The 12,938-nt window shown below is 39.3% G+C and overlaps 1 protein-coding gene across 10 annotated transcripts in view; it reads left to right on the forward strand.

The window, feature by feature from the left end:
* The window catches only part of LOC126257076 (serrate RNA effector molecule homolog), a 221,354-nt gene that overhangs the window by 184,167 nt on the left and 24,249 nt on the right, over positions 1–12,938 (forward strand). For all 10 annotated transcript variants that reach the window (XM_049955538.1, XM_049955536.1, XM_049955533.1 and 7 more), the window contains 3 exons: positions 1,374–1,541; positions 2,053–2,190; positions 2,278–2,402. In XM_049955538.1, coding sequence (XP_049811495.1) covers positions 1,374–1,541; positions 2,053–2,190; positions 2,278–2,402 — 431 coding nt within the window. The remainder of the gene's footprint in view (positions 1–1,373; positions 1,542–2,052; positions 2,191–2,277; positions 2,403–12,938) is intronic.

The following is a 12,938-nucleotide window of genomic DNA, read 5'->3' on the forward strand; positions in this document are numbered from 1 at the left end:
TGGGTCCCCCCTCGTATAGGTGTGCTACTGATGATGCATGGCTTGGTGTAACTGTAGACAGAGTTGATTTTACCTATAGCAGTGTGGAACCTCTACGTGTAGTGCTGCATTTAGCTCCATTTTATTGTGACAATTTTCAGGTCTATAGTTTGCAGTCACTAAACTTCTAGGCACATCTTACCATGTAAGTTGTAAACAATGCTTAAATTTTCCAAGGTAACATTGCCATCATATCCTACATCGTTAGTGTTCTCCCACTCTGTTGCTGATTTATAAATGTGTGTATGAGATTTATATTTCAAGAATTGCTGTTGTTGTGACTTGATGTCCGCAGCTCATGGTCTAATGGCTAGCATTGCTGCCTCTGGATCACAGGGTTCCGCGTTCAATTCCCGGCTGGGTTGGGGATTTTCACTGTCCTGGGACTGGGTGTTATCATCATCATCATCATCATCATCATCATCATCATTATTCAGGATTGGACTGTGTAAAAAAATTGGACTGTGTAAAAAAATTGGACTGTGTAAAAAAATTGGACTGTGTAAAAAGAATTGGACTGTGTAAAAAGAATTGGACTGTGTAAAAAAGAATTGGACTGTGTAAAAAAGAATTGGACTGTGTAAAAAAGAATTGGACTGTGTAAAAAGAATTGGACTGTGTAAAAAGAATTGGACTGTGTAAAAAGAATTGGACTGTGTAAAAAGAATTGGAATTTGTATGGGCACTGATGACAGCACAGTTGAGTGCCCCGCAAACCGAACATTATCATCGTTGTGACCTGGTAAATGTAACAGCTCCCCCAGATATTTGTCCTGTTGTAGCTGGGTATGAAGTGTTAGTCAGGGAATTTAAAATCGTAGTTTGCTACTTCTCCACTTCCAGTAAGATCCTGTTTCTCTTAAATCATTGAGTCTACTGCTCTCTTTACGTTGCAAGGAGTAACTGTATATATTTGTGGTTGTTTTCAAAATGTGTTGTTATCATGCATGCTGCTATTATTTTGTGTACTTATTATTTGACACTGAAATACAAAGTTTAGCAGATTGTTAAAACAGTATTCAACTATTTACCTGGGTATTATAAAACTCAAGATGTACTGTTAATGTAACCATTGCGAGTTGTTTGTCACCAATAATTTTTACTGAAGATCTTAAAAATGTTGTAATGTTGTTGTTTATGGCATAGCATGTGTTGGGCTTTCTCTTGGGGCACTTTATATGCATTATCAAGAGCTCTGCAGAATTTATTTTGCTCTTTCCATTTGTACAAGGCATATTGCTATGATGCAGTCAATAAATTAAAACACTTTTTATACTAAGGCATGTATTGGCGGCTGGAAACATGTGTAATATGAGTTTTCTCTCTGTTTGTAGACTTTTGGACTTGTATCCAAGAATCCCATATTGAAAAATATCACTGATTACTTAATTGAAGAAGCTTCAGCAGAGGAAGAGGAACTCTTGGGGCACAGTTCTGAACAAGAAGAGTCTCAACAAACAGAAGAAACAGCGACAGTGGAGAGAGATGAAACTCTTATAAAGGTGCAACAGTAAATATGAACTCTTCCCGCCATTCCTACCCTCCCTCCGTCTCCCCCTCACCCTGTCCTCCCCCCACCACCTCCCCATCTCCCCCTCCCACCCCGTCTCCCCCCCACCACATCAGCTCCCCACCACCACCACCACCACCACCACCACCACCACCACCACCACCATGTCTCCCCACCCCCACCCCATCTCCCCACCACCACGTCTCCCCACCACCACCACCACCACCACCACACCACGTCTCCCCACCACCACCACCACACCACGTCTCCCCACCACCACCACCACCACCACCACCACCACCACCTCTCTCTCTCTCTCTCTCTCTCTCTCTCTCTCTCTCTCTCTCTCTCTCTCTCTCTCTCTCTCCGTCCCCGGTCTCTCCTCCCTCTCCTCCCTCTATTCCCTCTCCCCCTCTCTCTGTTTGGTTGACAGAATTCGTTGGTTTGTTTGTACCACACACTGGCACAAAGGCAGTTTTATTTATGTGTCATCATTGTTACAGGTGCTCGACAAACTACTTTTATATCTGCGTATTGTTCACTCGGTTGACTACTACAATCACTGTGAATATCCAAATGAAGATGAAATGCCGAACAGATGTGGTATTATGCATGCCCGTGGCATTCCTCCATCTTCCAAGGTATGTATCACATTGGTACAAACTTGCCATTGAATGGTGGCTTACAGTATTATCTCAGTAAACCAAGTACATTGATTTACTTTCCAGGTTACACCACAGGAGCTGAGTGATTATTGCCGTACATTTGAACAGAAAATTGCATCATTCCTCCAGCCAATCACGCTGATTTCAGATGAAGAATATAACAAACTTGGGCATAAAGATCCTGACATGTATCCTTTCTCATTATGATTTTGTCATTGAAATTGACTTTTTGTAAGAAGTCCATCATTGTTGAATTTAGATGTTATGATGAGAGGAAAGAAGTGATCTTTTTCTTGTTTTGGGAAAAATTCATTTGTAGTATATTTTGCATTACCTTCTTTTCACATCTATGGCTACATGAGTACTCTGCAGTTCACAGTTAAATACCTGGCAGACAGTTCATCAAACCAACTTCAAGACAACCTCTCCAACATTCCACTCTCAAACAGCATGTGGAGAAAAAAGAACACTTAACTCTTTCCATGTGAATTCTGCTTTCTCTTATTTTATGATAATGATAACTTCTCCCTGTGTAGGTGGGCCCAACAAAATATTTAAACATTTTAAGGCGAAAGTTGGTGATTCAAATTTTACGTGGAGATCCTGCCACAACAAAAATGTCTTTTGTTTTAATGATTGCCACCCCAATTCCTGTATCATACCTGTGGCACTCGCCCCGTTTCGCGATAATACAAATTGAGCTGCCCTTGTATGAACAATTTGTGTGTTTCCCATCTATCCTATGTGCTGTGGATCTCACACTGCACAACAATACTTCAGAGGAGGACAGATGGATGGGCGTAGTGAATGCAGTCTCTTTCTTTAGAAGACCTGTTACATTGTTTAAGTGTTCTGCCAATAAATCAGTTGTTTCCAACATCATTGTCTGTGTGATCGTTCCAATTTTAAGATATTCATAATTGCAATCCCTAAGTATTTAGTCGATTTTACAGCCTTTAGATTTGTGAGATTTATTGTATAACCAAAATTTAGCAGATTCATTTTTGTACTCATGTTGATTACTTCATACTTTTTATTATTTACAATCAATTGCCACTTTTTGCACTATTCAGATATCTTTTCTAAATCATTTTTCTATTGGTTTTGAAGAACTGACAACTGTAGAAGACCTGGCAGCATCATCTGCAAATAGTCTAAAGAGAGCCGCTCGAATTATTTATATAGATCGGGAAGAGCATAGGGCCTCTTCCTTGGTAAACAGTACATACTTTTTACGTTGTCCTCAATGACTTTTCATGACTTACATGACGTTTCTGACAGCAAATCATGAATCCAGTTGCCCATCTGAGGCTATACTGTGTAGCCATGCACTTTGAATAGAACTCTCTTTCGAGCAATGGTGTAAAAAAGCCTCCTGAAAATCTAAAACTGTGGAATCAATTTGACATCCTCTGTCAATAGCACTCAATACTTTGTGAGAATAAAAAGATAGTTGTGTTTCACAAGAATGATATCTTCTGAATCTATGTTGACTATTTGTCAATAAATTGTATTCTTCAAGATGATTCATAATGTTGGAACGCAGTTTATGTTCCAAAATCCTACTACAAATAGACGTTACTGATACGGGTCTGTAATTCAGTGGATTACTTCTATTTCCTTTCGTGACTATTGATATGGCCTGTGCTACTGTACTGTGTTTAGTTACGGATCTTTCGACAAGTGAGGTGTTGTATAGTACTTGGTGATGAATGAGGGTATTGACCTTGAGTGGTCGTTTGCAGATAGCTGAGACAATGCAGTTTGTCACTATCGAGCATTGGAGAACAGAGAATCATATGTTCACAGTTGAGCAGTTCTTTAGAAACAGTGATTCTGTTGTCACGATTAAATGTTTTTTTCTGTCGAAAGTTTAATGTCGGACATGCATTTAGGAGTAGTGGATCCGCGATGAAAAAGGAACCACCTGGTCTTCCCCGTTCATTCTGAACTCCAGAGTGAGAACGACAGTTTTTGCTAGTCTGATTCGGTCTACTAGGCGACAGGCTATATTATTGGGTGTATTATGTCATTTGCTTCATTGCATCCTACATCGTGATCTCAGATTTCACCAGTACAAAATAATGATTGTCCAGAAGCTAAGTGAAATTGATTTTGTGCAGCATGAGAATTTTGTGTACGGTGGATGCTATTCTTATGAAAAATGTAGGTATCCTGTTATTCATGAGTGATGAAGCCCATTTTCACCTAGGTAGTTAAGTTAATGTGCAGAACTGTCAATACTGGTGTTGGAAAACCGACATGAACTACACCAGAAACCTCTCCACAACCCAAAAGTAACAGTTTGGTGTGTTATCTGCAAGATAGGGATTCTAGGACCTTACTTTATTGGAGAGGAAGGAGCCACAGTTACTGTGACATCAGCACAATATGTTGAAGTGTTACACAACTTTCTTTGTCCAGAATTTGAAAGAAATTGAACGACAAAGTGTTGGTTCCAACAAGATGGTGCTACAGCTCACACTGCGAGAGCATCCATGAAAGTAGTTCGACAAATGTTCCCAGGACATGTCATTTCACGGCATGGCAATCTGTCACCCAATCTGTCAATCTGTGACCTTTTTGTGGGGCTGCTTGAAATCAAATGTTTGAATAAACCCTGCACCATCAGTGATCAGTAGTGAAAGACATGTTTCAGTAGTGAAAGACATGTTTCGTCTTGTATATGATTCCTAAGTCTGGAGATATTGTATCACCATACTCTGAAGGGAACATGATTCGTATGCTGTCCGGACTGGAGGCCTTGCATTTATTAAGTGATTTTAGATGCTTTGCTACACTGAGGAGGATATCTATGTCTAAATTACTGATGTTGTCAGTTTTTCATGATTTGATTTCTAGAATATTTACTTCATCGCCTTTGCTCAAGGAATTTCAGAAAAGTGTGTGTATTACATCTACTTTAATGGCACTGCCATCTGTAATGTTACCGTTGCCATTGTGCAGTGAATGTATTGTTTGCTTTTTGCTGCTAGTGTGCTTTACTTATAACCAGAGTGTCTTAGGGCCTTCTGCCAGATTTTGAGACAGTCATTCATTGTGGAAACTATCAAAGCATCTTACATTGAAAATTGCGCTAAATCTGACCTTCTGTAAAACTACACCAATCTTTAGGATTTTGCATTCTTTCCCAGTTGGTTCTGCAACAGTTTTCTGATCTCTTTTGTTCATCACTGAGGATCAGTACCATCTCTTACTAATTTATTTGGAATATATCTCTCCAACTGCCATTGATACTATTTCTTTGGATAAAAACCACATCTGGTCCACACTTACATAGTCAGATTGGAAGGAGTGGAGAACCTCTCTTGGGAAAGCCGCAGGCAGAATTTTTATCTGTTTCTGTAAATAGATACGTTTTATATTTAGTTTTGGTGGGTTTCGATGGTACAGTATTTAATCTTGCTACAAGAACCTTGTGGTCATTAATTGCTGTATCTGTTATGATTCTCCAAATTTGCTCATGATTATTTGTTGCTAGCAAGTCAAGTATGTTTCTGCAACCATTCACACTTTGAGTGGGCTCCTGCACTAAATATTCAAAATAGTTTTCAGAGAAAGCATTCAGTATGATTGCAGCCGATGTTTTATGCCTATTGCCAGCTTAAAACATGTATTTTTGCCTACAAATTGAGATTAGATTGAAGTTGCTACCAACTATAATGTACGAGTGGGGTACCTATTTGAAATGAGACTCAAGTTTTATTTGAACTTTGTCATCTAAGTTGAGTGGTCGGTAAAAGGAGCCAATTATTAACATATTCCAGTTGTCAAGTATAACCACTATCCATACTAACTCACAAGACCTATCTTCTTCAGTTTCACAACAAGGGAAAATACTTCTGACAGCAATAAACACTCCACCACCAACTGTATTTAATATATCCTTTCTGAACTTGGCTAAGTCCATTGCAAAAATTTCGGCTGAACTTATCTACAGCTTTTGCCAGCTTACCATACCTGTAACGATTTGAGCTTTAGTGCTTTCTGTCAGCACTTGGAGCTCTGATTCTTTCTGAACACAACTATGACAGTTCACAGCTACAATAAAGATTGTTGCCAGATCTACCCTCATCCTGTATGTGCCGTGCATCTTTGTGGGCTGATGCCTCTCTAGCCTAAAAAGATTCCAAGTCTTGCCCACACATCCCCAGCTACCTGTATAGCCACTTCATCTGTGTAGTGGACCCTTGACCTAGTAACCAGAATGCGAAAATTCACCATCACCAAGTCAAGGAATCTGCAGCTTACACGGTTGCAAAACCATCTTAAGCCTCTGATTTAGACCCTACACTCAGCTCTGTACCAAAGAGCTGCAACTAGGCCTCTTGATGATGCTACATATTTTGAGCTCCACAGTCATCTTGCAAGCAAGACTGATAGTCTCTATCACTACAGCTAACTACTCAAAACCAGATAGAAACATTTCTGATCCAAGGACACACATTGTTGGTACTGACATGAGCCACCACCCACAATTCGCTGCAATCTGCGCTCTTCAAGGCACATGGAACCATCTGTTCTGCACATAGGATGACTCCTGGTATGCATACAGACTGCACACTGGATACCTCCCCTCATTGGCAGCCATATCCCTAAGAAGCTCCATTACACACCTAACATTGTAACTCCCAACTACCAGTAATCATACCCTCTGTGAGACTGCCCAGATATTGTGGTCTGAGAGGTTGCTCCTGAAGAAGGGCAAATAACTGCACCTGACTCAGGACATTTGTCGGACACAGACAATGCATGAAACCTATTCGGCACACAAATCATGGAGGTCCTCCGAAAGTTGTTCGCAACGTGCCACACCTTGCAATGACTCCCACTTGACCCAGGTTGAGGAGTCAACCTCGAAAAGGGCAATATGTGGCAGCCACAATAGTGGACTGACCGATGGACATTTGGGGCGTCCATCAGACCCTCACGTCTGGCCTGCCACAACGATGCCCGTTGGCAACAGCCCTCAAGCTGCATTACCGAAGCCAGCATTGCCTGGAGCTGTGAGTGAAGTATCACCAACTCACAACTCAGCTAGCATCTGAACACAGCAATCACACTCCCTATCCATACTAAAGACAGCAAAACGTTTTCTGGACAATTATTAAAATGCGGAACTGTGCCTAATAAATACACAAACACACACAAAATTTAGGAGTTTAAAGCAAAGAGCACAGAGGCTATTCAAAATAAGTTGCTTCTTATGACAAGCTGTGTCAGCCCACAAGCAGCACAGTGTACTCAATGGTGCACTTCAGTGCACTGCTGCAATAAAGCTACCATTCAACTGACTTTCATGAAATTAGTTGTTTGTATAAAGTAACTGGCGTGGTAGCTCAATGAATAAATGTCATGCTACTAAATCCAAGGCCCAGAGTTTGGCCCACAGTTGGTCCTAGGATACATTTTATTACTTATTACCTCTGATAATGATTTATTAATATGAAAAAATACTAAGTTTCACTATAGTTTTAAGTTATGCTACAGCAAAAGGTGGCAGAAAAAAGGGGCAGACCATTTCCAGTAGGATTATGCCTAAAAAAGCACTGCAATGTTCAAATCAGCCTTTGGGATGGGAACAAATTTAAGCTTTCTTCTTGTGTACAACAGCTTAGTTCATAGCAAATTGCCCATGTACAACATATGTACTGGAGCTTTGTCATTTTTTGCTAGCTAAAGTTACAGTTAACTAGAAACAAGTCAGTAGTGGCAGTAAAGTCATCAGAATGATTTAGATTCCTATACTCCCAGCAGCCCATACAAAAAGTGAAAATGCTCAGTATATACCTGTAATAATGTAGTTTTAACTGTACTAATACATTGTTACATATGTACGTGCATGCTATACGCTTACATACAGGGAAACCCCTATTTTGCATTTTCGTATGGTCCAGACGTAAAAAATGCTAAGTTTAGGAAAATGCAGAATTGAGAAAAACTTTAAAACCCACAAAATACGAGCAAAAACATATGTAATTCGCGTACATGATCAGAAACCGTAATCCTGTCCAATATGTTGTATAAACTCCGTATAAGGGAAGGAAATTAAATGTAGAATACAATATTTGTACAACAATTAGTGGTAATGAATTTCATTAATTCTTAAATAGTTACAGGTGTATTACAGCAAGTGAAAGCTCATCAAACAATTTAAATTAGTAGTTTGGTATGTGTCAGTCGAGTTATTTTCCTACATGCTACAACAACAAATTGTACGGCAAAACATGGGAGAGGTCTTTTCTTTGTGCTCACCCAGAAAAACAGCAAAAGTTGATGAACGTGGTGAATTGAACCAAAAACTGTGAAGTACTACAGAAGGCCTTAGGATCTCAACATGTGGGTGTGTGTATTTTCCTTCTGTAGCCAATGGCAGTGCAGTGTACTCTGGTGACGCAAGCAGAGTAACCTGTAGTGTTTGCTTGTAAACTTTTCCTTGTTAATTGTGCTGAGTGGTCAGAAGTGGGATCAAGTAGACTTCACACTGCTTTATCAAATTGTGACGTCACTAGTGGGCTTTTGACTATTGATTTTAGTGAGCAGTTGCAAAACGACCCATGTAAAGGCGCGTTGAAAATGCCCCACAAACATGTCACACTTTTTATTAAATGTCATTTAATAAAGCATCAAAGCTGTAAGGCGTCAAAATGTATTATGATAAACAAGGCATGAGACAAAATTTATGTATTTAAGCCATAATGTAAGGCGTAACATGGTGGTTTACTGTGTCAGAGGTAGAAGATTCGCATTCTGCTACTTGCTACTATCTTCCCCCCCCCCCCCCCCCCCCCCCCCACTTGCCATCCTAGTGTTTTAACATATTATGGATCATTGTCATGAATGTAATGCAGTTATAGTCTGCAATATTTGATGTTACTTAACATTTCCATGTGATAAGAGAACAAAGGATGGAATAAATATTTGGCTGTTTATTTCCGAATAGGTGGTGATTTCCGAGTGTGTCGTTAGGCAGGAACCGAAGAGGATGGCTTATATTGCTGCTTGTTTCACTCGTAGCAGTAAAATTTATATTCTTCCTTGTTTCAAATACTTCACTGTTTGTATCCGAATTTGTGGCGGTTTCTGAGTGTGTGGTTAGGCACAAGTCACAGAGGACACCTTTAATTGCTGAAACTTAAATGAGCAGCAGTAAAATTCATACTTTTTTGTTCTCTTAAATATTTAGAACTTTGTTTCCAAATATGTGGTGATATCTGAGTGAGTGCATGGTAAGGCAGGGACCTGAGAGGAGAGTTTAAGTTGTTGCAAGTGGAACGATGAGCAGTAGCACTCATATTCTTCCTTGTTACAAATATTTTGCAAGTTGCACAAGCACAAACAAATTCCCAAAAGAGTTCTCACTACAATTGAAATTCTCTTGTAACTAACACATCCATAAACATCGACTCAGCGCTACTGCGATCAACAAATCGACAGCCTAATTCCTTGTCACCTTCACAGCACCTCTACCCTATGTGATCAAAAGTATCCGGACACCTGGTTGAAAATGACTTACAAGTTTGTTGCGCCCTCCATTGGTAATGCTGGAATCCACTATGGTGTTGGCCCACCCTCAGCCTTGATGTCAGCTTCCACTCTCGCAGACGTGTTCAGTCAGGTTCTGTAAGGTTTCTTGGGAAATGGCAGCCCAATCTTCACGGAGTGCTGCGCTGAGAGAGGTATCGATGTCGTTTGTTGAGGCCTGGCATGAAGTGGGCATTTCAAAACATCCCAAATGTGTTCTGTAGGATTCAGGTCAGAACTCTGTGCAGGCCAGTCCATTACAGGGATGTTACTGTCGTGTAACGTCTCCGCCAAGTCCTATGACTTGCACTATGAACAGATGCTCGATCTTGTTGAAAGATGCAGTCGCCATCTGGCTTATGAGCAGCCGCACGACCATGAAATCCATTTTCTCACCTCTCGCCTAACTGTCATTGTACTTGCAGTGGATCCTGATGCAGTTCGGAATTCTTGTGTGATGGTCTGGTCTCCCAAAAACATACAATTTTCATATTAGGTGCACTGTGGTGCCACCTACTGCCAAGTACTCCACATCGGCGACCTCAGTAGTTATTAGACATCATGAGAGCACAGAATAGGGTGCTCTGCGGAACTCACAGACTTCGAACATGGTCAGGTGATAGGGTGTCACTTGTGTCATAAGTCTGTACGTGAGATTTCCACACTCCTAAACACCCTTAGGTCCACTGTTTCCAATGTGATAGTGAGGTGGAAACGTGAAGGAACATGTACAGCACAAAAGCGTGCAGGCCAACTTCGTCTGTTGACGAGGGGGTCACAAAATTTTAAAAATTACAAATCTGATTAGGCTTTCAAAACACTATTTTTCAGATACTTTCTGACTAAATAAAGATGATTTTCCAGGAATTAAAACATGTGAATGGAAAAATCATTTAAAGTGAAAAAGGCTAAAAATTAGTAAAAATCAAGGGTGCTTTAGAAACATTACTATAATTTTCAAATACTGCAAAATCAGTAAACATACGTACTACAAAATATGAATGAAAGTGAGGGAAAATATGGGAACAAAATTTACTTACAGAATTAAATGAGAGGCCTGTCTTAAATTATTTATATTCACAACCCTTCCCCATCAACTGTCTCCTCTTTGTTTGTCTCGAGTGATAATCTTGTTGCACTCTTCGCAGCACTAATCTGATCCTTTGGGGAATTATTTTGGTAACATGCTCTTCCTGAAAACAAATTGTTCATTTTGCTGATCTCCAAAGCAGTCTCACAAGTAGCAGTACTGGGAGGAACAATCAGTGATGCAAATGTAAGTTTGGTCGGTGACACTCTTTTTAATATATAATGCATTGAATGTAGCAGATATTTTACCTCATGCAATATCAGCCCTCTCTTCTTCCACTGTTCGAAAGTCATCGAATTGGAATCTTGGAAACTCCAATTCTAATGTTTCTTTTTTCTATAATCATTTAGGATGTCAGGAAATAGCTTATTCAACTTGACAAATTATGAAAAAGATTTACTTTGTCTAGATTCAATGACTGTGACTTTAATGCTTTTCTAAGAAGTCATCATCTATTGAAAATTTTTCTTTGGTGTAACTAAAGATCTGATATCTTCATAACAGATTTTCAAAACTTGGTATGGCGAATGTAGCTTCTAGTGTCTACACCAATGACAATATCTTCATCTCATGTGTAATATTTATTTGTTTGAAGTTTTAGTTCCAGCTGACAACCAGAAGTAGGTACTGCGGAAGGTTTGATAAATCCCACAATCAAATATGTAAATCAGTTAACTACTAACTAGTGTGCTATGAAGTTTATGAGTTACTGGCTCTTTTGGAAGGGATGCATTTGCTTTGGTAAATAACAAAAGAGTGTTAAGCAAGAAAAGAATTTAGAGTTTAGTAACTGGATTATTTAGAATAGGCTGTACTCTACGTAAGTGAGAGTTGTTTATATTGTTTGAAGATTTCTCATTGAAAAATTTTACCAGAGGTTCCCATTGTTCAATTATTCTTTCTGTTGATTGGAGTGAAGAGTGTCATCTTGTACAAACATACTTCAGTATTTTATGGGGTTTATTGCTATATGTATTTTGACAAAGTTTAAAAAGTAGACTTTTTTGAGCTTTGTTGGCAAAAGTAGTAAATGTCCATTTCAAAATCTTCAACATCAAAATATTCAAGGCTTTTCTTACCCGTTTATGGAGCTAAATGAAGCAAGAGGCAGGAACAGGTCCGTATTCTTATATGTTGTTGAACTTTCTGATATGACTCCTTCTATATGCCCCATCATTGTACATTTGCAATGAAATGCAATTTTTCCAAGAAATTCCTTCTCCTAGCAGTTCCTCACTCAAGAGATTAAAAATTCCCTCATCAGTATTTAAACTTGATTCCACAAGAGTAGTATTGTGGTGCACATCTTTCTCTGTTTATCTTTAAAGTAAATAATGGGTAATTGGACACTAACAACTTTAATATCAGTGATGCTACCCGGTGTATAGGGCCTTGGACATCCAGGAGAAATGTGTGAATTTTTTAGAATTCCGGAAAATTTTCAATATTTTAGCCTTCAGTTAATTTTTGTAATTTTGACTGGTAAGAACTAATAAACAGGAAAATGTTTAAAGGCTTTAGGGTGAAGGCTATGCAATACTTCATAACAACAAACTGCTGCCAACGAGTGTAATGTCACAACTGTTAACATTAAGTTCGTTTGAGCAGTTGCCCATGGGCTCACACACATGTGCAGTTTATTTGTGTATGGGCAGTACCTTCTCCTGCTTCCGGCTACTTGAAATGGGGCTGTTAGCTGTATCAGCAGTGGCAACAAGCAGCCAGATGCTACCCAGAAAAAATTTTCTGGCAAGCCAAAGCTGCCAGATTGCCACATGCACATAGCTATCTGGGTTGTAGTGGGGAGGGGTTAGTGTCCACGTAAGCCGTGTTTCCATTTAGTGATTTTGCTGTTTCCTTCTCATATCGAATGAAAACATAACAGATTTCTTTGGTTGAGAGCTATCAAGTGAATAAAATACCTTCATATAATTATGGAAGGCTATCATTTGTTATTAGTTTCAGTTTTCTGATTTTAATTTATTTTCATGTTGTTGCTAGTCAATCACCTTGTAGAACAATGAAGTTATTTTTGTCGGTATGCTAAATAAATGTGGCTTTTATTAATTTTTTCCCCAGAGACAGTAAA

This window comes from Schistocerca nitens, chromosome 1 (assembly GCF_023898315.1).
Source record: "Schistocerca nitens isolate TAMUIC-IGC-003100 chromosome 1, iqSchNite1.1, whole genome shotgun sequence".
Classification (NCBI taxonomy): Eukaryota; Metazoa; Arthropoda; class Insecta; order Orthoptera; family Acrididae; genus Schistocerca; species Schistocerca nitens.